The sequence below is a fragment of the Aphelocoma coerulescens genome, unplaced genomic scaffold (assembly GCF_041296385.1).
Source record: "Aphelocoma coerulescens isolate FSJ_1873_10779 unplaced genomic scaffold, UR_Acoe_1.0 HiC_scaffold_400, whole genome shotgun sequence".
Lineage (NCBI taxonomy): Eukaryota > Metazoa > Chordata > Aves > Passeriformes > Corvidae > Aphelocoma > Aphelocoma coerulescens.
This window is the reverse complement of record NW_027183744.1, coordinates 5,322-32,418: the sequence shown is the minus strand read 5'-3', so window position 1 is coordinate 32,418 and position 27,097 is coordinate 5,322. Positions and strand designations below refer to the sequence as shown.

At 57.3% G+C, this 27,097-nt stretch overlaps 1 protein-coding gene across 1 annotated transcript; it reads left to right on the top strand.

Annotated features, from left to right (window-relative positions):
- The first annotated feature begins 176 nt into the window (after nt 1-176).
- Nucleotides 177-25,684, top strand: LOC138101686 (HAUS augmin-like complex subunit 5). The gene is made up of 17 exons (XM_068999463.1): nt 177-196; nt 1,426-1,488; nt 1,640-1,672; nt 1,832-1,856; nt 3,868-3,988; nt 4,188-4,326; nt 7,129-7,192; nt 8,017-8,078; nt 8,179-8,230; nt 8,313-8,383; nt 10,092-10,155; nt 13,359-13,492; nt 16,828-16,993; nt 19,694-19,774; nt 22,682-22,849; nt 24,186-24,421; nt 25,326-25,684. Exons 1-17 carry the CDS (start codon nt 177-179, stop codon nt 25,561-25,563), a joined length of 1,737 nt encoding a protein of 578 aa, XP_068855564.1. The 3' UTR covers nt 25,564-25,684.
- The last annotated feature ends 1,413 nt before the right edge of the window (nt 25,685-27,097 follow it).

Genomic DNA, 27,097 nt, shown 5'->3' with positions numbered 1-27,097 from the left:
GGATTTTGGGGATCCTGGGTGGATTTTGGGTTCCCTGGGGGTGATTTTGGGGTCCCTGGGTGATTCTTGGGTGAATTTTGGGGCTCCCTGGGTGGATTTGGGGCTCCCTGGGTGGTTTTTTGGGGTCCCTGGGGGAGATTTTAGGGTCCTTTTTGGGTGTTTTAGGCTCCCTGGGGATGATTTTGGGGGTCCCTAGGTGGATTTTGGGGCACCTTTAGGGGATTTTGGGTCTCTGGAGGTGATTTTGGGGTCCCTTTAGAGGATTTTGGGGATCCTGGGTGGATTTTGGGGTCCCTGGGGGTGATTTTGGGGTCCCTGGAGGTGATTTTGGGGGTTCTGGGTGGATTTTCGGGATCCTGGGTGGATTTTGGGGTCTCTGGGGGGATTTTGGGGGATCCTGGGTGGATTTTGGGGTCTCTGGAGGTGATCTTGGGTTCCCTGGGTGGATTTTGGAGGTCCCTGGGGATGATTTTGGGGTCCCTGGGTGGATTTTGGAGTCCCTGGGGGTGATTTTGGGGATCCTGGGGGTGATTTTGGGAGTTCTGAGGGGATTTTGGGGTCCCTTTAGGGGATTTTGGGGATCCTGGGTGGATTTTGGGGTCCTTTTAGGGGGTTTTGGGGTCCCTGGAGATGATTTTGGGGATCCTGGGTGGATTTTGGGGTCCCTGGGGGTGATTTTGGGGTCCCTGGGTGATTCTTGGGTGAATTTTGGGGTCCCTGGAGGTGATTTTGGGATCCCTGGGGGTGATTTTGGGATCCCTGGGTGGATTTTGGGGTCCCTGGAGGTGATTTTGGGGGTTCTGGGTGATTTTGGGGCTCCCTGGGGGTGATTTTGGGGTCCCTGGGTGGTTTTTGGGGTCTCTGGAGGTGATTTTGGGGGTTCTGGGTGGTTTTTGGGGTCCCTGGGGATGATTTTGGGGTCCCTGGGTGGATTTTGGGGTCCCTGGGGGTGATTTTGGGGTCCCTTTAGGGGATTTTGGGGTCCCTGGAGATGATTTTGGGGGTTCTGGGTGATTTTGGGGCTCCCTGGGGATGATTTTGGGGGATCCTGGGTGGATTTTGGGGTCTCTGGGGATGATTTTGGGGATCCTGGGTGGATTTTGGGGTCCCTGGGGGTGATTTTGGGGATCCTGCGTGGATTTTGGGATCCCTGGGGCTGATTTTGGGGGTTCTGGGTGATTTTGGGATCCCTGGGGATGATTTTGGGGTCCCTGGGTGGATTTTGGGATCCCTGGGTGGATTTTGGGGTCCCTGGGATGATTTTGGGGCTCCCTGGCTGGATTTTAGGAGCTAATTTTCGTGGTTTTGGGTCAATTTTGGGGTTCCCTTGTACCAAATCCCCCCCCTCCCCAAATAAAATTTTGGGTCTCCCCCAAAATTTTGGGGGTTCCCCTGACCCCCCCTTTTCCCCCTCCCCCCCCCCAGGCTCTGCTCCGGCCCCGGAGCCCCAATTTGGGATTTCGTCGCCCGCCACGTCCGGAGCCTCCAGTGAGGGGGGGGGGACCCCAAAATTTGGGGAGGGGGGAGGGGGAGCAACACCCCAAAAACCCCAAAACCCCAAAAACCCAAAAAACCCCCAAAAAAACCCCCCAAAAAATAAAAACAAGACCCCAAATTTATTTTTGGGGTGTCCCCACAGGAACGTGAAGAAAATCCGGGGGAACCTGCGGCGGTATCCGAAATTTTGGGGGGGTCCCCCCAAAAAATTTTGGGGGGGGGGGTGAAAATTTGAGGGAGGGGGAGGGGAAGCTCCCCCCAAAAAAAAAAACCCCAAAAATCCCCAAAATTGTTTGGGGTGACCCCAAAATTTGTTCCTTGACTCGGGGTGCAGCTACAGGGAGGCGCAGGAGGAGCAGGTGAGGGGGGACCCCAAATTTTGGGGGGGGGGGTCCCCAAAATTTTGGGGGGGTTGGAGGGGGGGTTTGGGGTGGGGACCCCAAATTTTGGGAGGATTTGAGGTTTTGGGGCTTTTTTGGGGGGTTTTGAGGGTTCCCAGTCGATTTTTGGGGGGATTTTGCCCCAATTTTGGGGGGGTCGCCAAATTTTGGGGGGGTTGGGGAGGGGGATTTGGGGAGGGGACCCCAAATTTTGGGGGGTTTTGGGGTTTCCTTTGAAATTTTGGGGGTTTTTTGGGGGGGTTTTGAGGGTTCCCAGTCGATTTTTGGGGTTTTTTTTCCCAATTTTGGGGTTTTTTTCCCAAATTTGGGGGTTTTTTTCCCAATTTTTGGGGGTTCCCCAAATTTTGGGGGGGTTGGGGAGGGGGATTTGGGGAGGGGACCCCAAATTTTGGGGGGTTTTGGGGCTTCCTTTGAAATTTTGGGGGTTTTTGGGGGGGTTTTGAGGGTTCCCAGTCGATTTTGGGGTTTTTTTCCCAAATTTTGGGGGTTTTTTCCCAATTTTGGGGTTTTTTTTCCCAAATTTTGGGAGGGTCCCCAAATTTTGGGGGGTGGGGAGGGGGATTTGGGGAGGGGCCCCCAAATTTTGGGGGATTTTGGGGTTTCTTTTGAAATTTTGGGGTTTTTTGGGGGGGTTTTGAGGGTTCCCAGTCGATTTTTGGGTTTTTTTCCCAATTTTGGGGTTTTTTTTCCCAAATTTTGAGGGTTTTTTCCCAATTTTTGGGGGGTCACCAAATTTTGGGGGAGTGGGGAGGGGGATTTGGGAGGGGACCCCAAATTTGGGGGGATTTTGGGGTTTCCTTTGAAATTTTGGGGTTTTTTGGGGGGGTTTTGAGGGTTCCCAGTCAATTTTTGGGTTTTTTTTCCCAATTTTGGGGTCTTTTTCTCAATTTTGGGGGTTTTTTCCCAAATTTTTGGGGGTTGGGGAGGGGGATTTGGGGAGGGGACCCCAAATTTTGGGGGTTTTGGGGTTTCCTTTGAAATTTTGGGGGTTTTTTGGGGGGGGGGGGTTGAGGGTTCCCAGTCGATTTTTGGGGTTTTTTTTCCCAAATTTTTGGGGGTTTTTTTCCCAAATTTTGGGCGGGTCCCCAAATTTTGGGGGGGTTGGGGAGGGGGATTTGGGGAGGGGACCCCAAATTTGGGGGGGTTTAGGGGTTTCCTTTGAAATTTTGGGGTTTTTGGGGGGGTTTTGAGGGTTCCCAGTCGATTTTTTGGGTTTTTTTCCCAATTTTGGGGTCTTTTTCTCAATTTTGGGGGTTTTTTCCCAAATTTTTGGGGGTTGGGGAGGGGGATTTGGGGAGGGGACCCCAAATTTTGGGGGGTTTTGGGGTTTCCTTTGAAATTTTTGGGGTTTTTTTGGGGGGTTTTGAGGGTTCCCAGTCAATTTTTGGAGTTTTTTTCCCACTTTTGGGTTTTTTTTCCCAAATTTGGGGTTTTTTTTTCCCAATTTTGGGTGGTCCCCAAATTTTGGGGGGGGTTGGGGAGGGGGATTTTGGGAGGGGACGCCAAATTTTGGGGGATTTTGGGGTTTCCTTTGAAATTTTGGGGTTTTTTGGGGGGGGTTTGAGGGTTCCCAGTCGATTTTTGGGTTTTTTTCCCAATTTTGGGGTCTTTTTCTCAATTTTGGGGGTTTTTTCCCAAATTTTTGGGGGTTGGGGAGGGGGATTTGGGGTGGGGACCCCAAATTTTGGGGGATTTTGGGGTACTCGTTGAAATTTTGGGGTATTTTTTGGGGGGGTTTTAAGGGTTCCCGGTCAATTTTTGGGGTTTTTTTTCCCAAATTTTGGGGTTTTTCCCCCAAATTTTTCGGGGGAATCCCAAAATCCGGGACGTCCCCCGAGGTTTGAGCCGTTTTTGGGGTGGATTTTGGGGTTTTTTGGGTTTTTTTTCCCCATTTTTGGTTCGTTTCGTGGAGGTTTGGCGGGGATTTTTTGGGGTGAATTTCGGGGATTTTGGCACCGCCTCCTCCCAGGCCGCTCCTGGTCCTCCGAGCCGCCAGGGGGCGCTGAAGGACGAGGTGGCGCGCCTCCGGAAGGAAGTGCAAGGCCTGCAGGACGCCATTGGCCGCGTACAGGAAGTGGCGCAGCACCTCGGTGAGTCCGGCCGCCAACGCCGCGCCCGCACCAAGGTTCCTACCCCCCCCCCAACCCCCATTTTGGGGGTCTCCTCCTCCCTTCCCCCCACCCCAAACCCCATTTTTAGGGTCTCCCCCACCCCCTCTGAGTTCCTCAACCCCCTCCCGAGCCCCTTTTTGGGGTCCCCGCCCTCATTTTTGGGGTCCCTTCCCCGCAGAGGCCTCGCTGGAGGCCCGGCAGAGCCGCCGGTGGGCGGAGCTTCAGCGGGGGGCGGAGCTTCGGCTGCTGGGGGCGGGGCCGAGCCCCGAAGGGCTGCGCGGCGGCCACCAGGGGGCGCTAAGGGCCCCCCCGCTGAGGTGAAGGGGGCGGGGCTTGGGGAGGGGGCGGGGCTTGGGAGGGGGCGGGGCTTGGGCGGTTTCCTTATATGGGCAATGGGGGGTTTTGGGGGGGGTCCTGAGGGGATTTTGGGGGGTCTTTGAGGGGGATTGGGGGGGTCTTGAAGGGATTTTGGGGTCCCTGAGCAGATTTTGGGGGGTCCTGAGGGGATTGTGGGGGTCCTGAGGGGGATTGGGGGGTCCTGAGGGGATTTTGGGGTCCCTGAGAGGATTTTGGGGGGTCCTGAGGGGATTTTGGGGGTCCCTGAAGGCATTTTGGGGGTCCCTGAGAGGGTTTTGGGGGGTCCTGAGAGGACTTTGGGGGCTCCTGAGAGGATTTTGGGGGGTCCTGAGGGGATTTTGGGGGGGTCCTGAGGGGATTTTGGGGTCCCTGAGAGGATTTTGGGGGGTCCTGAGGGGATTTTGGGGGGTCCTGAGGGGATTTTGGGGGGTCTTGGAGGGATTTTGGGGTCCTGAGGGGATTTTGGGGGGTCCTGAGGGGATTTTGGGGGGTCTTTGAGGGGGATTGGGGGGGTCTTGAAGGGATTTTGGGGTCCCTGAGAGGATTTTGGGGTCTCTGAGGGGATTTTGGGGGGTCCTGAAGGGGGTTTTGGGGGTTCCTGAGGGGGATTGGGGAGTCCTGAGAGGATTTTGGGGTCCCTGAGGGGATTTTGGGGTCTCTGAGGGGATTTTGGGGGGTCGTGAGAGGGTTTTGGGGGGTCCTGAAGGGGATTTTGGGGGTTCCTGAGGGGGATTGGGGGGGTCCTGAGGGGATTTTGGGGGGTCCTGAGAGGGTTTTGGGGGGTCCTGAGGGGATTTTGGGGGTCCCTGAAGGCATTTTGGGGGTCCCTGAGAGGGTTTTGGGGGGTCCTGAGAGGACTTTGGGGGCTCCTGAGAGGATTTTGGGGGGTCCTGAGAGGATTTTGGGGGGTCCTGAGGGGATTTTGGGTGGTCCTGAAGGGGATTTTGGGGGGTCTTGAAGGGATTTTGGGGTCCCTGAGGGGATTTTGGGGGTCCCTGAGGTGAATTCTGGGGTCCCTGGGTGAATTTTGGGGCTCCCAGGGTGATTTTGGGGCTCCCTGGGTGAATTTTGGGGGTCCCAGGATGAATTTTAGGGGTCCTTGAGTGAATTTTGGGGCTCCCAGGGTCATTTTGGGGCTCCCGGGGTGATTTTGGGGGGTCCCAAGGTGAGATTTGGGCTCCCTGGGTGAATTTTGGGGCTCCCTGGGTTGAATTTTGGGGGGTCCCAGGGTGAATTTTGGGGCTCCTGGGGTGAATTTTGGGACTCCCGGGGTCATTTTGCGCTCCTGGGTTGGATTTTGGGGCTCCTGGGGTGGATTTTGGGCTCCTGGGTTGGATTTTGGGGGGGTCCTGGGGTGAATTTTGGGGTCCTTGAGTGAATTTTGGGGTCCCAGGATGAATTTTGCAGCTCCCAGGATGAATTTTGGGGCTCCCGCGGTGAATTTGGGGGGTCCCAGGGTGAATTTTGGGGCTCCCGGGGTGAATTTTGGGGTCCCAGGGTGAATTTTGGGGGTCCCAGAGTGATTTTGGGGCTCCCGGGGTGATTTTGGGGGGTCCGGGGTGAATTTTGGGCTCCCAGGATGAATTTGGGGCTCCCTGGGTGAATTTTGGGGGGTCCCAGGGTGATTTTGGGGTGTCCCGGGGTGATTTTGGGGTGTCCCGGGGTGATTTTGGGGCTCCCGGGGTGATTTTGGGGGGTCCCGGGGTGATTTTGGGGGGTCCCGGGGTGATTTTGGGCTCCCGGGGTGATTTTGGGGGCTCCCGGGGTGAATTTTGGGCTCCTGGGATGAATTTTGGGGCTCCCGGGGTGAATTTTGGGGGGTCCCGGGGTGATTTTGGGGGGGTCCCGGGGTGATTTTGGGGCTCCCGGGGTGATTTTGGGGCTCCCGGGGTGATTTTGGGGGGTCCCGGGGTGAATTTTGGGCTCCCAGGATGAATTTGGGGCTCCCTGGGTGAATTTTGGGGGGTCCCGGGGTGATTTTGGGGGCTCCCGGGGTGATTTTGGGGGCTCCCGGGGTGATTTTGGGGGGTCCCGGGGTGAATTTTGGGGGGTCCCGGGGTGATTTTGGGGTCCCGGGGTGATTTTGGGGGCTCCCGGGGTGAATTTTGGGGCTCCCGGGGTCATTTTGGGCTCCCGGGGTCATTTTGGGCTCCTGGGTTGGATTTTGGGGGGTCCCAGGGTGAATTTTGGGGGCTCCCGCGGTGAATTTGGGGTTCCCAGGGTGAATTTGGGGCTCCTGGGTTGGATTTTGGGGCTCCTTGGGTGAATTTTGGGGCTCCCGGGGTGATTTTGGGCTCCTGGGATGAATTTTGGGGCTCCCGGGGTGATTTTGGGGGCTCCCAGGATGAATTTTGGGGCTCCCGGGGTGATTTTGGGGGGTCCCGGGCTGAATTTTGGGGCTCCCGGGGTGATTTTGGGGTGTCCCGGGGTGATTTTGGGGCTCCCGGGGTGATTTTGGGGGGTCCCGGGGTGATTTTGGGGCTCCCTGGGTGAATTTTGGGGGGTCCCGGGGTCATTTTGGGCTCCCGGGGTGAATTTTGGGGTCCCAGGGTGAATTTTGGGGGTCCCAGAGTGATTTTGGGGCTCCCGGGGTGATTTTGGGGGGTCCCGGGGTGATTTTGGGCTCCTGGGATGAATTTTGGGGCTCCCGGGGTGATTTTGGGGGCTCCCAGGGTGAATTTTGGGGGCTCCCGGGGTGATTTTGGGGGGTCCCGGGCTGAATTTTGGGGCTCCCGGGGTGATTTTGGGCTCGCTCCCCTCAGGCCGGGCCAGTCCCGGGCGGAGCTTTCGGCCATGTTGGCCTCGGGGGCGGAGCCGGAAGTGCTGGTGAGTGGGCGGGGCTTCCGCGAGTGGGCGGGGCCTCACTGGGGTGGGCGGGGCTTCCCTTAACGGGCGGAACTTCAGAGAGTGGGCGGGGCTTCCGGGAGTGGGTGGGGCTTCTCTCAATGGGCGGAACTTCCGGGAGTGGGCGGGGCCTCTCTGAGTGGGCGGGGCTTCACCGTGGTGGGCGGTGCTTCCGGGTGTGGGCGGGGCTTCCGGGTGCGGGCGGGGCTTCCATCAATGGGCGGGGCTTCCGGGAGTGGGCGGGGCCTCAACGGGGTGGGCGGGGCTTCCCTTAATGGGCGGGACTTCCGGGAGTGGGCGGAGCGTCTCTGAGTGGGCGGAGCTTGGGTGGGTGTGGTGTCGTTAGGTGGGCGGGGCTTCCGGGAGTGGGCGTGGCCTCTTTTGGTGGGCGGGGCTTGGGGTGGGACCCCCCAAATGCTGCCTAAGAACCCCCAAAATCCACTCTGGGACCCCAAAGTCCCCTCAGGACCCCCCAAATCCCCCCAAAATCCTCTCAGGACCCCCCAAAATCCTCTCAGGACCCCCAAAATCCCACCCAGGACCCCCCAAAATCCACCCAGGAGCCCCCAAAATCCCGTCAGGATCCCCAAAATCCCACCCAGAACCCCAAAATCCTCTCAGGACCCCCCAAAATCCACCCAGGACCCCCCAAAATCCTCTCAGGAACCCCAAAATCCCCTCAGGACCCCCTAAAATCCCCTCAGGGACCCCAAAATCCCCTCAGGGACCCCCCAAATCCCCCCAAGTCCCCCCAAAATCCCTTCAGGACCCCCAAAATCCCCCCAAATCCCCCCATCCCCCCCCAGGTGTCCATCAGGGCCTTGTGCCAGGCCCGGGAGGCGGAGCTGAAGTGGCCACGCCCACCCAGGTAAGCCCCGCCCCTTTTTTTATTTTAATTACCCCGACCCACCCCCTCATTAGCATCTCATTAACCCATTCGTTAACCCCCGACCTGTCAATCACCCCAGGGAACCCCGGGAGAAGCCGCCGCCGCCTCGGGATTGGCTGGAACGGGCTGAGGTGGGCGGGGCTTAGAGGGGTGGGGGGCGGGGCCAAGCGGAGCCACGCCCCCCCTCCCGCTGACGCTTGGCGCCCCCTACAGGCCGTGCTGATTGGCCACAGCCCCCAGGCCGTGCTGTGGGCGTTGGAGACGCTGGCCAATCAGAGCACGAGGTGGGCGGGGCTTAAGGGAAGGGGGCGGGGCTTTTGGGGGGGGGTCCCTGAGGGGATTTTGGGGGGATTTGGGGGGATTTTGGGGTCTCTGAGGGGATTTTGGGGGGTCCTGAGGGGATTTTGGGGGTCCCTGAGGGGATTTTGGGGGTCCCTGAGTGGATTTTGGGGGGATTTGGGGGAATTTTGGGGGGGTCCTGAGGGGATTTTGGGGCTTCCTGGGTGGGATTTTGGCTGGATTTGGGGGATTTTGGGGTCCCTGAGGGGATTTTGCGGTCCCTGAGGAATTTTGGGGAATTTGAGGGGATTTTGGGAGTCCCTGGGTGGGTTTTGGGGGTCCCTGAGAGGATTTTGGGGGGTCCTGAGGGGATTTTGGGTGGATTTGGGGGGATTTTGGGGTCCTGAGAGGATTTTGGGGGTCCCTGAGGGGATTTTGGGGGTCCAGGGTGGGATTTTGGGGTCCCTGAGGGGATTTTGGGGGAATTTTGGGGGTTCCTGGGTGGATTTTGGGGGGTTCTGAGAGGATTTTGGGGTTCCCTCGGTGGGATTTTGGGTGGATTTGGGGAAATTTTGGGGGGGTCCTGAGGGGATTTTGGGGTCCCTGGGTGGATTTTGGGTGGATTTGGGGGGTTTTGGGGTCCCTGAGGGGATTTTGGGGGGTTCTGGGTGGGATTTTGGGGTCCCTGAGTGAATTTTGGGGGTCCCTGGGTGGATTATGGGGGTCCCTGAGGGGATTTTGGGGGGTCCTGAGGGGATTTTGGGGTCCGTGAGGGGATTTTGGGGTCCCTGGGTGGATTTTGGGTGGATTTGGGGGATTTTGGGGGGTCCTGGGTGGATTTTGGGTGGATTTGGGGGATTTTGGGGTCCCTGAGAGGATTTTGGGGGTCCTGGGTGGATTTTGGGGGCATTTGGGGGAATTTTGGGGGGTCCCTGGGTGGGTTTTGGGGTCCCTGAGAGGATTTTGGGGGGTCCTGGGGGGATTTTGGGGGGTCCTGGGGGGGATTTGGGGGAATTTTGGGGTCTCTGAGGGGATTTTGGGGGTCCGTGAGGGGATTTTGGGGGTCCCTGAGGGGATTTTGGGGGGTCCTGGGTAGGATTTTGGGGGGTCCTGAGGGGATTTTGGGGGGATTTGGGGGAATTTTGGGGTCTCTGAGGGGATTTTGGGGGGTCCTGAGGGGATTTTAGGGGGATTTGGGGGAATTTTGGGGGGGTCCTGAGGGGATTTTGGGGCTTCCTGGGTGGGATTTTGGGGGGATTTGGGGGGATTTTGGGGTCCCTGAGGAGATTTTGGGGTCCCTGAGGGGATTTTGGGGTCCCTGGGTGGATTTTGGGGGGTCCTGGGTTGGATTTTGGGGGTCCTGGGGGGGATTTTGGGGGGAATTTTGGGCTCCCTGAGGGGATTTTGGGGGGTCCTGAGGGGATTTTGGGGGGTCCTGAGGGGATTTTGGGGGGGTTCTGGGTGGGATTTTGGGGGTCCCTGAGGACATTTTGTGGTCCTGGGTGGGTTTTGGGGTCCCTGAGGGGATTTTGGGGGGTCCCTGAGGGGATTTTGGGGTCCCTGGGTTGGATTTTGGGGTCCCTGAGGGGATTTTGGGTGGATTTGGGGGGATTTTGGGGTCCCCGAGGGGGCGTGGCCAGGGCCAGAGGGGGGCGGGGCTTCCTCCCTTTGTGGGCGTGGCCTCAGCCCCTCCCCCCCCTCCCCCCCCCCCAGGGCGCTCCTCGCTGGCCCCGCCCCCCCCGGCCCGGCCCCGCCCCCCCCGAGCCGCCTCCTCCAGGTGGGGAATTTGGGGGGATTTGGGGGGATTTTGGGAATTTTGGGGGAATTTGGGGGGAATTTGGGGGATTTGGGGGGATTTCGGTGGAATTTTGGGGGGAATTTGGGGATTTTTGGGGAAATTTTGGTGGAATTTGGGGGAATTTGGGGATTTTTGGGGGATTTTTGGGGTTTTTGGGGGGAATTTGGGGATTTTTGGGGGAATTTGGGGGATTTTTGGGGGGTTTTTGGGGGGATTTGGGGGGAATTTGGGGTTTTTTTGGGGGATTTTGGGGGGATTTGGGGGATTTTGGGGGGATTTTGGGGGAATTTGGGGGATTTTTGGGGTTTTTGGGGGGGTTTTGGGGGAACTTGGGGATTTTGGGGGAATTTGGGGGATTTTTGGGGTTTTTGGGGGGGAATTTGGGGGATTTTGGGGGGATTTTGGGGGTTTTGGGGGGATTTTGGTGGAATTTTGGGGGGAATTTGGGGATTTTTGGGGGGATTTCGGTGGAATTTTGGGGGGAATTTGGGGATTTTGGGGGGATTTTTGGGGATTTTTTGGGGAATTTGGGGGATATTTGGAGGATTTTGGGGGGATTTTTGGGGTTTTTGGGGGGGTTTTGGAGTAATTTGGGGGGATTTGGGGAATTTTGGGGTGAATTTGGGGGATATTTGGGGGGATTTTTGGGGTTTTTGGGGGGGGTTTGGGGGGAATTTGGGGATTTTTGGGGGAATTTGGGGGATTTTTGGGGGGTTTTTGGGGGGATTTGGGGGGAATTTGGGGATTTTGGGGGATTTTAGGGGGATTTTTTGGGGTTTTTGGGGATTTTTTGGGGACTTTTTGGGGATTTTGGGCAATTTGGGGGGGGATTTTAGGGGGAGGGTTTGGCGATTTTTGGGGGATTTTGGAGATTTTTGGGGGGGATTTTGGGGACTTTTGAGAATTTTTTGGGAATTTGGGGCAATTTTGGGGGGATTTTGGGGATTTTTGGGGTTTTGGGGGGGATTTGCGCCTTTTTTGGGGTTTCTGGGAATTTTTGGCGGAATTTTGGGGGTTTGGGGAGGATTTGTGGAGAATTTTGGGGGGATTTTGGAGACTTTTGGGGGATTTTGGAGATTTTTGGAAATCTGGGGGGAATTTGGGAATTTTTGGGGGGATTTTTTGGGATTTTGGGAGGGATTTGGGGTTTTTGGGGGGATTTTTGGGAAACTTTTGGGAATTTGGGGGGAATCCAGGGATTTTTGGGAATTTGGGGGATTTGGGGGGAATTTGGGGATTTTTGGGGATTTTGGGCAATTTTGGGGGGATTTTAGGGGGAGGGGTTGGCGATTTTGGGGGATTTTGGAGATTTTGGGGGGGGATTTTTGGGGATTTTTGAGAATGTTTTGGGAATTTGGGGCAATTTTGGAGGATTTTGGGGGTTTTGGGGAGAATTTGCGCATTTTTGGGGTTTGGGGGGATTTTGGGGAATTTTTGGGGGAATTTTGGGGGTTTGGGGAGGATTTGTGGAGAATTTTGGGGGGATTTTGGAGACTTTTGGGGGATTTTGGAGATTTTTGGGAATTTGGGGGGAATTCGGGAATTTAGGGGAGGATTTTTTTGGGGATTTTTGGGGGGATTTTTTGGGGATTTTTGGAGAGAATTTTGGGGGATTTGGGATTTTTTTGGGGGGTTTTTTTGGGAACTTTTGGGAATTTGGGGGGAATCCGGGGATTTTTGGGAATTTGGGGATTTTGGGGGGATTTTGGGGGGAATTGGGAGATTTTTGGGGGGGATTTTAGGGGGAGGGTTTGGCGATTTTGGGGGGTTTTGGGGGATTTTGGAGATTTTTTGGGGAATTTCAGGGAATTTTTTGGGATTTTGGGGGGAATTTTGGGGAAATTTCTTGGATTTTGGGAGATTTGGGGGATCTTTTGGGATTCTTGGGGGATTTTGGGGGGGAATTTTTGGGGAATTTGGGGTTTTGGGGGGGGGATTTGGGGGAGATTTTTGAGGTTTTGGGGGAATTTGGGGGGATTTGGGGAATTTTTGGGGAATTTCAGGGGAATTTTGGGAATTTTTTGGGGATTTTGGGGGGTTTGGAGGGAATTTGGGGGGATTTTGGTTTTTTTTGGGGGGGTTTTTTGGGAACTTTTGGGGAATTTGGGGGGATTTGGGGGGGGGTTGAGGGGTCCTGGGAGGGATTGGAGAGAATTTGGGGGAATTTTGGGCATTTTCGGGTTGAATTTGGGGTTTTTGGGGATCCTGAGCTCATTTTTGGGGTGTTCTGGGGTCATTTTGGGGCGGATTTGGGGTTTTTGGGGTTCCTGAGCTCATTTTGGGGTGGATTTGGGGGTTTTGGGGTGGATTTGGGGTCATTTTTAGGTGGTTCTTGAGTTCATTTTTGGGGCAGATTTGGGATTTTTGGGGATCCTGAGGTCATTTTTGGGGTGGATTTGGGGTTTTTGGGGTGGATTTGGGGGCAGATTTGGGGTTTTGGGGTTCCTGAGCTCATTTTTGGGATTTATTTGGGGTTTTCGGGGGTGCTGAGCTCGGTTTTGGGGTGGATTTGGGGGTTTTGGGGTGGATTTGGGGGCAGATTTGGGATTTTTGGGGATCCTGAGCTCATTTTTGGGATTTATTTGGGGTTTTCGGGGGTGCTGAGCTCATTTTTGGGATTTATTTGGGGTTTTCAGGGGTGCTGAGCTCATTCTTGGGGTGGATTTGGGGTTTTTGGGGGTGCTGAGCTCACTTTTGGGGTGGATTTGGGGGTTTTGGGGCGGATTTGGGGGCAGATTTGGGATTTTTGGGGATCCTGAGCTCATTTTTGGGGTTCATTTGGGGTTTTTGAGTGTTCCTGAGCTCATTTTTGGGGTGTTCTGGGGCCATTTTGGGGTGGATTTGGGGTTTTTGGGGGTGCTGAGCTCATTTTTGGGGTTTATTTGGGGTTTTTGGGGGTCCTGAGCTCATTTTGGGGTGGATTTGGGGGCAGATTTGGGATTTTTGGGGATCCTGAGCTCAGTTTTGGGGTTCATTTGGGGTTTTCAGGGGTGCTGAGCTCATTTTTGGGGTTCATTTGGGGTTTTTGGGGGTGCTGAGCTCAGTTTTGGGGTTCATTTGGAGTTTTCGGGGGTGCTGAGCTCAGTTTTGGGGCAGATTTGGGATTTTTGGGGATCCTGAGCTCATTTTTGGGGTTCATTTGGGGTTTTCGGGGGTGCTGAGTCGGTTTTTGGGCTCCCCAGGAGCGCTGGGGGGCCGTGGGGGGGGTGTGGGCGGCGCTGGCCCCGCTGCTGGCCCGGCTGGCCCGGCTGAGGGGGCGCCTGGAGGAGCTGCAGCCGCGCCTGGGCCGCGAGCCCCGGGCACAGAGGGCGGCCAGGTAACCCCAAAAATCCCCCAAATCCCCAAAATCCCACCCAGGTAACCCCAGAGCCCCGAAAATGCCCCATAAACCCCAAAATCCCAGCCCAAAAACCCCAAATCCCAGCCCAAAACTGCCCCAAAATCCCAGCCCAAAACTGCCCCAAAATCCCATCCAGGTAACCCCAAATCCCCAAAAACCCCAAAATCCCAGCCCAAAAACCCCAAATCCCATCCAGGTAACCCCAGAGCCCCGAAAATGCCCCAAAAACCCCAAATCCCAGCCCAAAATTGCCCCAAATCCCACCCAGGTAACCCCAGAGCCCCAAAAATGCCCCAAAAACCCCAAAATCCCACCCAGGTAAACCCAGAGCCCCAAAAACCCCAAAATCCCACCCAGGTAACCCCAAAAATCCCCAAGAACCCCAAAATCCCAGCCCAAAAACCCCAAATCCCAACCAGGTAACCCCAGAGCCCCAAAAATGCCCCAAAATCCCAACCCAAAAACCCCAAATTCCAGCCCAAAAACCCCAAAATCTCATCCAGGTAACCCCGAAAATGCCCCAAAAACCCCAAATCCCAGCCCAAAAACCCCAAATCCCACCCAAGTAACCCCAGAACCCCCTGAGAGCCCCAAAAATGCCCCAAACCAGCCCAAAAAAACCCCCAATTCCATCCTAAATACCCCAAAATCCCATCCAGAAACCCAAAAAACCCAAACTTTGCCCCAAAAACCCCAAAATCCCATCCCGGTAACCCCAGAGCCCTAAAAATGCCCCCAAAAAACCCAAAATCCCAGCCCAAAACTGCCCCAAATCTCATCCAGGTAACCCCAGAGCCCCAAAAACCCCAAATCCCAGCCTAAAAACCCCAAATCCCATCCAGGTAACCCCAGAGCCCCAAAAATGCCCCCAAAACCCCAAATCCCAGTCCAAAAATGCCCCAAAATCCCATCCAGGTAACCCCAGAGCCCCAAAACCCCAAAATCCCACCCAGGTAACCCCAAAAATCCCCAAGAACCCCAAAATCCCAGCCCAAAAACCCCAAATCCCAACCAGGTAACCCCAGAGCCCCAAAAATGCCCCAAAATCCCAACCCAAAAACCCCAAATCCCAGCCCAAAAACCCCAAATCCCAGCCCAAAAACCCCAAAATCTCATCTAGGTAACCCCGAAAATGCCCCAAAAACCCCAAATCCCAGCCTAAAAACCCCGAAATCCCATCCAGGTAACCCCAGAGCCCCGAAAATGCCCCAAAAACCCCAAAATCCCAGCCCAAAAACCCCAAATCCCAGCCCAAAACTGCCCCAAACCCCACCCAGGTAACCCCAGAGCCGCCTGAGAGCCCCAAAAATGCCCCAAACCACCCCAAAAATGCCCCCAAAAACCCCAAAATCCCAGCCCAAAAACCCCAAATCTCACCCAGGTAACCCCAGAGCCCCAGAGAGCCCCAAAAACCCCAAAATCCCAGCCCAAAAACCCCCAAAATCCCACCTAGGTAACCCCAAATCCCCAAAAACCCCAAATCCCAGCCCAAAACTGCCCCCAAGCCCCACCCAGGTAACCCCAGAGCCCCAAAAACCCCAAAATCCCAACCCAAAAACCCCAAATCCCAGCTTAAAAACCCCGAAATCCCATCCAGGTAACCCCAGAGCCCGAAAATGCCCCAAAAAACCCAAATCCCAGCCCAAAAACCCCAAAATCCCACCCCAAAACTGCCCCAAAATCTCACCCAGGTAACCCCAAATCCCCAAAAACCCCAAAATCCGACCCAGGTAACCCCAGAGCCCCGAAAATGCCCCAAAACCCCATCCCAAAAACCCCCAAACTTTCCCCCAAAAAACCCCAAATCCCCCCCAAAAAACCCAAATCCCCCCAAAAAAACCCCAAATCCCCCCAAAAAACCCCCAAATCCCCCAAAAAACCCCAAAATCCCCCCCCCAAAATGAAATCCCCCCCAAAAACCCCAAATCCCCCCCAAAAATCCCCAAAAACCCCCAAAAACCCCCCCAAAAAACCCAAAAAAAACCCAAATCCCAGCCCAAAAAATCCCCCAAATCCCCCCAAAAAACCCCAAATCCCCCCCAAAAAACCCCAAATCCCCCAAAAAAACCCAAAATCCCCCCAAAAAAGCCCAAAATCCCCCCAAAAAAACCCAAATCCCCCCCAAAAACCCCAAATCCCACAAAATCTCCCCAAAAACCCCAAATCTCCCCAAATCCCACCCCAAAATCCCCCAAACTTTCCCCTAAATCCCCCCAAAAAAACCCCAAATCCCCCCAAAAAAACCCCAAATCCCCCCAAAAAATCCCCCAAATCCCCCCAAAAAACCCCAAATCCCCCCAAAAAAACCCAAATCCCCCCAAAAAAACCCCAAATCCCCCCAAAAAAACCCAAATCCCCCCAAAAAAACCCCAAATCCCCCAAAAAAACCCAAATCCCACCAAAACACCTGAAATCCCCCAAAAAAACCCAAATCCCCCCAAAAAAGCCCAAAATCCCCCCCCAAAAAACCCAAATCCCCCCCAAAAAACCCAAATCCCACAAAATCTCCCCAAAAACCCCAAATCTCCCCAAATCCCACCCCAAAATCCCCCAAACTTTCCCCTAAATCCCTCCAAAAAACCCCAAATCCCCCCAAAAACCCAAAATCCCCCCCAAAAACCCAAAATCCCCCCCAAAAAACCCCAAATCCCCCCCAAAAAACCCCAAATCCCCCCAAAAAACCCCAAATCCCCCCCAAAAAAACCCAAATCCCCCCCAAAAAACCCCAAATCTCCCCAAAAAACCCAAATCCCCCCATTTTCCCCCATTTCCCCCCATTTTTTCCCCATTTTCTCTCATTTCCCCCCATTTTCCCCCATTTTCCCCCATTTCTCCCCCATTTTTCCCCATTTTTTTCCCCATTTTTTTCCCCATTTTTTCCCATTTTCTCCCATTTTCCCCCAATTTCCCCCATTTTCCCCCAATTTCCCCCATTTCCCCCCATTTCCCCCATTTCTCCCCCATTTTTCCCCATTTTTTTCCCCATTTTCCCCCATTTCCCCCCCAATTTCCCCCATTTCCCCCATTTTCCCCATTTTTTTCCCCATTTCCCCCATTTTCCCCATTTTCCCCATTTTTCCCCATTTTCCCCCAATTTCCCCCATTTTTTTCCCCATTTTCCCCATTTTTCCCATTTCCCCCCATTTCCCCCCATTTTCCCCCCATTTTTCCCCATTTCCCCCCATTTTCCCCATTTTTCCCCATTTTTCCCATTTTTCCCCATTTTCCCCATTTCCCCCCATTTTTCCCATTTCCCCCCTTTTTCCCCCATTTTTTCCCCCCCTAATTTCGGGGTCCCCTCCCCCCCCCAGGCTGGCGCTGCTCCGGGCGGGGCTGGGGGGGTTTTGGGGGGCCCTGAGCCGGGGGGTGCAGGGGCTCAGGGGGGACCCCCCAAAATCCCCCAAATCCCCCAAATCCGGCCCCGAATCCGCCCTGGGGGGGCTCCGCCGGCGGCTCCGGAGGGGGAGGGGCCGAGCGGTGAGCGGGGGGGGGAGGGGAGGGGTCCTAAAGGGGTCTGGGGGGGGATTTGGGGGGGATTTGGGGGGGTCCTAAAGGGGTCTGGGGGGATTTGGGGGGGATTTGGGGGATCCTAAAGGGATTTGGGGGGGATTTGGGGGTCCCCAAAGGGGTTTGGGGGGGATTTGGGGGGTCCTAAAGGGGTCGGGGGGGGATTTGGGGGGATTTGGGGGGGTCCTAAAGGGGTCGGGGGGGGATTTGGGGGGATTTGGGGGGTCCCAGAGGGGATTTGGGGGGGTCCTAATGGGGTTTGGGGGGATTTGGGGGGGATTTGGGGGATCCTAAAGGGATTTGGGGGGGATTTGGGGGTCCCCAAAGGGGTTTGGGGGGGATTTGGGGGGGCCCTAAAGGGATTTGGGGGGTCTCAGAGGGGATTTGGGGGGGATTGGGGGGGTCCCAAAGGGGTTTGGGGGGGATTTGGGGGGTCCTAAGATGGATTTGGGGGGCCCTAAAGGGGTTTGGGGGGGATTTGGGGCGATTTGGGGGTCCCTAAAGGGATTTGGGGGGGCCCTAAAGGGGTCTGGGGGGATTTGGGGGGGATTTGGGGGATCCTAAAGGGATTTTGGGGGGGATTTGGGGGGTCCTAAAGGGGTCTGGGGGATTGGGGGGTCCCAGAGGGGATTTGGGGGTCCATAAAGGGGATTGGGGGGGCCCTAAAGGGGTCTGGGGGGGATTTGGGGGGTCCCAAAGGGGTTTGGGGGGTCCTAAAGGGATTTGGGGGGGATTTGGGGGGTCCCAGAGGGGATTTGGGGGTCCCAAAGGGGTCTGGGGGGATTGGGGGGGCCCTAAAGGGATTTGGGGGGGATTTGGGGGTCCTAAAGGGATTTGGGGGGGATTGGGGGGGTCCCAAAGGGGTTTGGGGGGGCCTTAAAGGGAATTGGGGGGGTCCTAAAGGGGTCTGGGGGATTTGGGGAGGATTTGGGGGGTCCTAAAGGGGTTTTGGGGGGATTTTTGGGGATTTTTTGGGGGTCCCAGAGGGGATTTGGGGGGGTCCTAAAGGGGTTTGGGGGGATTTGGGGGGGATTGGGGGAGTCCCAAAGGGGTTTGGGGGGTCCTAAAGGGATTTGGGGGGGATTTGGGGGGTCCCAGAGGGGATTTGGGGGGGCCCTAAAGGGATTTGGGGGATTTTGAGGGGATTGGGGGGTCCCAGAGGGGATGTGGGGGTCCCAGAGGGGTCTGGGGGGGATTGGGGGGGCCCTAAAGGGATTTGGGGGGGATTTGGGGGGTCCTAAAGGGATTTTGGGGGGTCCCAAACGGATTTGGGGGGTCCTAAAGGGCTCTGGGGAGGATTTGGGGGGGATTTGGGGGGTCCCAAAGGGGTTTGGAGGGGCCCTAAAGGGGTTTGGGGGGGCCTTAAAGGGATTTGGGGGGGATTTCGGGTGATATTTGAGGAATTTTGGGTGATTTGGGGTACTTTTGGGTGCTTTTGGGTGATTTGGGGGTGATTTCGGATGATTTTGGGTGATTTTGGGTGATTTCGGGGTGCTTTTGGGGTGATTTTGGGTGGTTTTTGAGGGATTTTGGGGTGATTTTGGGTATTTTTGAAGTGATTTTGGGGTGCTTTGGGTGATTTTTGGGGTGATTTGGGTGATTTTTGGGGTGATTTGGGTGATTTTTGGGTGCTTTTGGGGTGATTTGGGTGAATTTGGGGTGATTTTTGGGGTACTTTTGGGTGTTTTTGGGTGATTTGGGTGATTTTGGGTGCTTTGGGGTGATTTCAGGTGTTTTTGGGGTGATTTTTGGGGTATTTTTGGGTGCTTTGGGGTGATTTTTGGGGTGATTTTGGGGTGATTTTGGGGTGATTTGGATGATTTTGGCTGATTTTGAGGTGATTTTGGGTGCTTTTGGGTGATTTGGGGTGATTTTCGGGGATCTGGGTGCTTTTGGGTGATTTTGAGGGATTTTGGAGTGCTTTCGGGTACTTTTGGGTGCTTTTGGGTGATTTGGGGTAATTTCGGGTGCTTTTGGGTGATTCTGGGTGATTTTTGGGTGCTTTTGGGTGTTTTTGGGGTGATTTTTGGGGTACTTTGGGGTGCTTTTGGGGTTATTTGGGTGATTTTGGGGTGATTTTGGGTGAATTTGGGGTGATTTTGGGGTGATTTTTGGGGTGAATTTGGGGGATCTGGGTGCTTTTGGGGCGATTTTGGGTGAATTTGGGTGATTTTTGGGGTGATTTGGGTGATTTTTGGGTGCTTTTGGGTGAATTTGGGGTGATTTTGGGGTGATTTGGGCGATTTTGGGGTGATTTTTGGGGTGATTTTTGGGTGCTTTTGGGGTGGTTTGGGTGATTTTGGGGTGATTTTTGGGGTGATTCTGGGGTGCTTTTGGGTGAATTTTGGGTGATTTCGGGTACTTTTGGGTGTTTTTGGGGTGATTTGGGTGATTTTTGGGTGCTTTTGGGGTGATTTGGGTGAATTTGGGGTGATTTTTGGGGTACTTTTGGGTGATTTGGGGTGATTTTGGGTGAATTTGGGGTGATTTCAGGTGTTTTTGGGGTGATTTTTGGGGTATTTTGGGGTGATTTTTGGGGTGATTTTCGGGTGATTTTGGGGTGATTTGGATGATTTTGGCTGATTTTGGGGTGATTTTGGGTGATTTTGGGTGAATTTGGGGTGATTTTGGGGTAAATTTTGGGGTCCCTGAGCGCCCCTCCCCCCCCAGCTCCGGCAGCAGCAGCGCCTGCGCTTCCTCAGCGCCGCCACCAGGGGGCGCCGTGCGGGACTGCGCCCCCTGCAGGAGCAGGTGGGGATCGACCAGTACGGACCAGTATGGACCAGTATAGACCAGTATGGACCAGTACGGACCAGTATAGACCAGTATGGACCAGTACAGACCAGTATAGAGCAGTACGGACCAGTATAGACCAGTATGGACCAGTACGGACCAGTATAGACCAGTATGGACCAGTACAGACCAGTATAGACCAGTACGGACCAGTATAGACCAGTACACACCAGTATAGACCAGTATGGACCAGTACAGACCAGTATAGACCAGTATAGACCAGTATAGACCAGTACGGACCAGTACAGACCAGTATAGACCAGTATGGACCAGTACAGACCAGTATAGACCAGTACATACCAGTATAAACCAGTACGGACCAGTATAGACCAGTACGGACCAGTATAGACCAACACAGACCAGTACAGACCAGTATGGACCAGTATAGACCAGTACAGACCAATACAGGCCAGTATGGACCAGTATAGACCAGTGCAGACCAATACAGATCAGTATAAACCAGTATGGGCCAATGCAGAGCTGTACAGGCCAGTACAAACCAGTACAGACCAGCACAAACCAGTACAGACCAGTACGCACCAGTACAGACCAGTATAGACCAGTGCAAACCATTACAGACCAGTACAGGCCAGTACAAACCAGTACACACCAGTACAGACCAGTACAGGCCAGTACACACCAGTTCAGACCAGTACACACCAGTATAGACCAGTACACGCCAGTACAAACCAGTACACACCAGTACAGACCAGTATAGACCAGTACACACCAGTATAGACCAGTATAGACCAGTACAGACCAGTATAGACCAGCACACACCAGTACAGACCAGTATAGACCAGTACACACCAGTACAGACCAGTACACACCAGTACAGACCAGTACATGCCAGTACAAACCAGTACAGACCAGTACGCACCAGTACAGATCAGTATAGACCAGTGCAAATCAGTACAGACCAGTACACACCAGCACACACCAGTACAGACCAGTACAAACCAGTACAGGCCAGTATGCACCAGTACAGACCAGTATAGACCAGTGCAAACCAGTACAGGCCAGTACACACCAGCACACATCAGTACACGCCAGTACAGACCAGTACAAACCAGTACACACCAGTACATGCCAGTACAAACCAGTACACACCAGTACAGACCAGTATAGACCAGTACACGCCAATACAAACCAGTACGCACCAGTATAGACCGGTACACACCAGTACAAACCAGTACACACCAGTACAGGCCAGTACAAACCCGTACAGGCCAGTACATACCGGTACACGCCAGTACAGACCAGTACAGACCAGTACAGGCCAGTACATACCGGTACATGCCAGTACAGACCAGTACACATGAGTAGAGACCAGTACAGACCAGTACACACCAGTATAGACCAGTACATGCCAGTACAAACCAGTACACACCAGTAGAGGCCAGTATAGGCCATTACAAACCAGTACAAACCAGTACACACCAGTACAGACCAGTATAGACCAGTACCCACCAGTATAGACCAGTACACGCCAATACAAACCAGTACAGACCAGTACACACCAGTACAGACCAGTATAGACCAGTACACACCAGTACAGACCAGTATAGACCAGTACACGCCAATACAAACCAGTACGCACCAGTACAGACCAGTACACACCAGTACAGACCAGTATAGACCAGTACACACCAGTACAGACCAGTATAGACCAGTACACGCCAATACAAACCAGTACGCACCAGTACAGACCAGTACACACCAGTACAAACCAGTACACACCACTATAGGCCAGTACAAACCCGTACAGGCCAGTACATACCGGTACACGCCAGTACAGACCAGTACAGACCAGTACAGGCCAGTACATACCGGTACACGCCAGTACAGACCAGTACAGACCAGTACAGGCCAGTACATACCGGTACACGCCAGTACAGACCAGTACACATGAGTAGAGACCAGTACAGACCAGTACACACCAGTATAGACCAGTACATGCCAGTACAAACCAGTACACACCAGTAGAGGCCAGTATAGACCATTACAAACCAGTACAAACCAGTACAGACCAGTATAGACCAGTACCTACCAGTATAGACCAGTACACGCCAATACAAGCCAGTACAGACCAGTACACACCAGTACAGACCAGTATAGACCAGTACACACCAGTACAGACCAGTATAGACCAGTACACGCCAATACAAACCAGTACGCACCAGTACACACCAGTACAAACCAGTACACACCAGTATAGGCCAGTACAAACCCGTACAGGCCAGTACATACCGGTACACGCCAGTACAGACCAGTACAGACCAGTATAGACCAGTACACACCAGTACACGCCAGTACAGACCAGTACACATGAGTAGAGACCAGTACAGACCAGTACACACCAGTATAGACCAGTACATGCCAATACAAACCAGTACACACCAGTAGAGGCCAGTATAGACCATTACAAACCAGTACAAACCAGTACAGACCAGTATAGACCAGTACCTACCAGTATAGACCAGTACACGCCAATACAAGCCAGTACAGACCAGTACACACCAGTACAGACCAGTATAGACCAGTACACGCCAATACAAACCAGTACGCACCAGTACAGACCAGTACACACCAGTATAGACCAGTACATGCCAGTACAGACCAGTACACACCAGTAGAGGCCAGTATAGACCATTACAAACCAGTACAAACCAGTACACACCAGTACAGACCAGTATAGACCAGTACCCACCAGTACAGACCAGTACACGCCAATACAAACCAGTACAGACCAGTATAGACCAGTACATGCCAGTACACACCAGTAGAGGCCAGTATAGACCATTACAAACCAGTACAAACCAGTTCCGCGCGCTGACCCCGCCCCCCGTCTCTGATTGGCCGCAGGTTCTGGGCGTGGCCCGGGCGGGGCCGGGCTCGGCCCCTCCCCCGCTGGTGGGGGAGGGGCAGCGGCGGCGCCGCCTCGTACTGGGAGCACTGGGAGAGCCCCTCCCCCCACCGGCCCCTCCCCCACTGCGGGCGCTGAGCCGGGAGCTGGGAACGGGCCCGGAGCAGGTGGGGGAGGGGCGGGAAAAGGGGGGGGAGGGGCGGGAAAAGGGGAGGGGGAGGGGCGGGGGAATGGGGGGGAGGGGTGGGAAAATGGGGGGGAGGGGCGGGAAAATGGGGGGGAGGGGTGGGAAAAGGGGAGGGGGAGGGGCGGGAAAATGGGGGGGAGGGGCGGGAAAATGGGGGGAGGAGAGGAGGTGGGGGAGGGGCTGGAAAATGGGGGGAGGGGAAAGGAGAGGGGAGAGGGGCGGGGCTGGAATGGGGGGAGGGGTGGGAAAAGGGGGGGAGGGGCGGGAAAATGGGGGGGGAGGGGAGGAGGTGGGGGAGGGGCTGGAAAATGGGGGGAGCAGGTGGGGGAGGGGAGGGGGAAGGGGTGGGAAAATGGGGGGGGAGGGGACGAGGTGGGGGAGGGGCGGGAAAAGGGGGGGGAGGGGTGGAAAATGGGGGGGAGGGGAAAGGAGAGGGGGAAGGGGCGGGGCTGGAATGGGGGGAGGGGGAGAGGGGCTCAAAGGGTGGGGGAGGGGTGGGAAAAGGGGGAGGGGGAGGGGGGAGGGGCGGGGCTGGAAAAGGGGGGGAGGGGTGGGAAAATGGGGGGAGCAGGTGGGGGGGGAGGGGGAAGGGGTGGGGAAAGGGGGGGAGGGGCGGGAAAAGGGGGAGGGGTGGAAGGGAGAGGGGGAGGGGCTTAAGGGGGGAGGGGAGCAGGTGGGGGAGGGGCGGGAAAAGTGGGGGAGCGGCAGGGAGAGGGGGAGGGGTTCAAGGGGTGGGGGGGGGGCTGGAGGGGGTGAGGGAGGGGTGAGAAGGGGTGGGGGAGGGGTCTCGGGTGGGGGAGGGGCTCCAGGAGGGGTCTCGGGTGGGGGAGGGGCCGAAAGGGATGGGGGAGGGGCTGGAGTGGGGGAGGGGCCTGAGGGGTGGGGGAGGGGCTGGAGGGGGTGGGGGAGGGGTGAGAAGGGGGTGGGGGAGGAGTCTCGGGTGGGGGAGGGGCCGGAGGAGCGGGGGTGGGGTCTGAGAGGTGGGGGAGGGGCTGGAGGGGGTGAGAAGGGGTGGGGGAGGGGCCTAATGGGATGGGGGAGGGACTGGAGTGGGGGAGGGGCCTGAGGGGTGGGGGAGGGGTGAGAAGAAGGTGGGGGAAGGGTCTGGGGTGGGGGAGGGGCTGGAGGAGCGGGGGAGGGGCCTTAGGGGTGGGGGAGGGGCCTGAGGAGCGGGGGGAGGGGTCTGCGGGGTGGGGGGCGGGGTCAGAGCTCAGCGGTGGGGGGAGGGGCCCGTGTGGGGGGGGGATGTGGGCGTGGCCAAACCCCTCCCCCCCTCCCTCACCCCCTCCCCCCCCCGTTCCCCGCGGCTCCAGCAGGGGGCGCTGTTGCGGCGGGCAGCGGCGCTGCGGCTCCGGCTCCGCCAGGGGGCGCTGTGGGCGCGGGGGGCGGGGCCCGAGCCCGGCCCGCCCCTCCCCCCCCCGCCCCCGCCGGGGCCGCCCCTCCCCCCCCCGGGCGGGGCCGAGCTCCTCCTCCCCCGGCTGCGATTGGTCGGCGCCGGCTGCCGGCAGCGAATCAGGGACTGGCCCCGCCTCCGGGGGCTGCTGGGCCAATGGCGAGTGAGGGGGAGGGGCCGCAAGGGGGGGGGAGGGGGAGGGGCTGGAAGGGGTGGGGGAGGGGCTGGAAGGGGTGGGGGAGGGGCTGGAAAAGGGGGAGGGGGATGGGGGGTGGGGGAGGGGCTGGAGAAGGGGGAGGGGCTGGAGAAGGGGGAGGGGGCTGAGGGGTGGGGGAGGGGCTGGAAGGGGTGGGGGAGGGGCTGGAGAAGGGGGAGGGGGCTGAGGGGGGGAGGGGCTGGAAAAGGGGGAGGGGGATGAGGGGTGGGGGAGGGGCTGGAAGAGGTGGGGGAGGGGCTGGAGAAGGGGGAGGGGGATTGGGGGGTGGGGGAGGGTCTGGAAGGTGTGAGGGAGGGGGCTGAGGGGTGGGGGAGGGGCTGGAAGGGGTGGGGGAGGGGCCTGCAGGGTGGGGGAGGGGCTGGAGGGATTAGGGGCTTGGGGTGGGGGAGGGGCCTGAGGGGGGGAGGGGCTGGAGAAGGGGGAGGGGGCTGAGGGGTGGGGGAGGGACTGGGAGCGGTGGGGGAGGGGCTCGAGAAGTGGGGGAGGGGCCTAAGGAGTGGGGGAGGGGTTGGAAGGGGGAGGGGCCTGGGGTGGGGGAGGGGCCTGAGGGGGTGGGGGAGGGGCCTGAGGGGTGGGGGAGGGGCTGGAAGGGGTAGGGGGAGGGGCTGGAGCAGGGGAAGGGGGCTGAGGGGTGGGGGAGGGGCTGGAGAAGAAGGGAGGGGCCGGAAGGGGTGGGGGAGGGGCTGGGGACAGGGAGGGGCTGGAGGAGGGGGAGGGGCCTGAGGGGTGGGGGAGGGGCCTCAGCAATGGGGGCGGGGCTCTGGGTGGGGGAGGGGTGTGGGGGGAGGGGCTCCTCCCCTCCAGGCCCCGCCCCCTTTCCTGACGCAGCCCCTCCCCCCCCCCCAGGTGGGCCCAGCCGGCTCAGTGGGTCCTGGCCACGCCCCCCGGCCACGCCCCCTTCTCCCATTGGCTGCAGCGCTGGAGAGACGCCGCCCGCGCCCTGCAGGCCACGCCCACCCCCGAGATGGCCACGCCCACCCCCGAGATGGCCACGCCCACCCCGGAGCTGGCCACGCCCACCCCGGAGCTGGCCACGCCCACCGGGGAGGGGGAGGGGCGAGGGGAGGTGGCCCCGCCCCTCTGAGGGGATCCCGAGGCTCTGATTGGTCGGGGGCGGGGAAAGGGGGCGTGGCCTGAGCCCGGCTCCCCACGGGGTGGCCCCAAAGTGGCCCCGAGGTGGCCCCAAAGTGGCCATAAAGTGTCCCTGAGGCGTCTCTGAGGTGTCCCTGAGGTGTCCCATGGGTGGCCCCAAAGTGTCCCCGGGGTCAGCCCAAGGTGGCCCCAAAGTGGCCCCAAAGTGCCCCAAAGTGGCCCCAAAGTGTCCCTGAAGCGTCTCTGAGGTGTCCCTGAGGTGGCCCCAAAGTGCCCCGAGGTGGCCCCAAAGTGCCCCAAAATGTCCCCAAAGTGGCCATAAAGTGTCCCTGGAGTGTCCCCGAGGTGTCCCCAAAATGTCCCATGAGCCACCCCAAAGTGTCCCCAAGGTGGCCCCAATGTGCCCCAAGGTGGCCCCAAAGTGTCTCTGAGGTGTCCCCGAGGTGTCCCCAAGGTGTCCCATGGGTCACCCCAAAGTGTCCCTGGGGTCACCCCAAGGTGGCCACAAAGTGGCCCCAAAATGTCCCCAAGGTGTCCATAAAGTGTCCCTGAAGCGTCTCCAGGGTGTCCCATGGGTGTCCCCAAGGTGGCCCCAATGTGCCCCGAGGTGGCCCCAAAGTGTCCCTGAGGTGTCCCCGAGGTGTCCCCGAGGTGTCCCTGAGGTGTCCCATGGGTCACCCCAAAGTGTCCCCAGGGTGGCCCCAAGGTGGCCCCAAAGTGCCCCGAGGTGGCCCCGAAATGTCCCCAAAGTGGCCATAAAGCGTCCTTGAAGCGTCTCCGAGGTGTCCCCAAGGTGTCCCCAGGGTCAGCCCAAGGTGGCCCCGAAGTGCCCCGAGGAGGCCCCAAAGTGTCTCTGAGGTGTCCCATGGGCCACCCCAAAATGTCCCTGGGGTCACCCCAGGGTGGCCCCAAAGTGACCCCAAAGTGTCCCTGAAGCGTCTCTGAGCTGTCCCTGAGGTGTCCCATGGGTGTCCCCAGGGTGGCCCCAAAGTGGCCCCAAAGTGCCCCGAGGTGGCCCCAAAGTGTCCCTGAAGTGTCCAGGAGGTGTCCCTGAAGTGTCTCCAAGGTGGCCCCAGGGTGGCCCCAAAATGGCCCCAAAGTGGCCATCAAGTGTCCCCGAGGTGTCCCTGTGGTGTCCCATGGGTGTCCCCAGGGTGGCCCCAAAGTGTCCCTGAGGTGTCTCCAAGGTGGCCCCAAAATGTCCCCAAGGTGGCCATAAAGTGTCCCTGAAGCGTCCCCGAGGTCTCCCTGAGGTGTCCCCAAGGTCACCCCAAGGTGGCCCCGAAGTGCCCCGAGGTGGCCCCAAAGTGTCCCCAGGTCACCCCAAAGTGTCCCCGGGGTCACCCCAGGGTGGCCCCAAAGTGCCCCAGGGTGTCCCCAAGGTGGCCCCAAAATGGCCCCAAAGTGGCCCTGAAGTGTCCCTGAGGTGTCTCCAAGGTGTCCCATGGGTCACCCCAAAGTGTCCCCGGGGTCACCCCAGGGTGGCCCCAAAGTGTCCATAAAGTGTCCCTGAAGCGTCCCTGAGG

Bases quoted from the DNA above. Each gene is read 5' to 3' on its own strand.
- LOC138101686 (XM_068999463.1), top strand. From the start codon at position 177: ATGATTTTGGGGGTCCCTAG. The intron at 1,857-3,867 runs GTGAGGGGGGAC...GCCTCCTCCCAG, and splicing joins GGGAGGCGCAGGAGGAGCAG to GCCGCTCCTGGTCCTCCGAG. The intron at 4,327-7,128 runs GTGAAGGGGGCG...CGCTCCCCTCAG, and splicing joins CTAAGGGCCCCCCCGCTGAG to GCCGGGCCAGTCCCGGGCGG.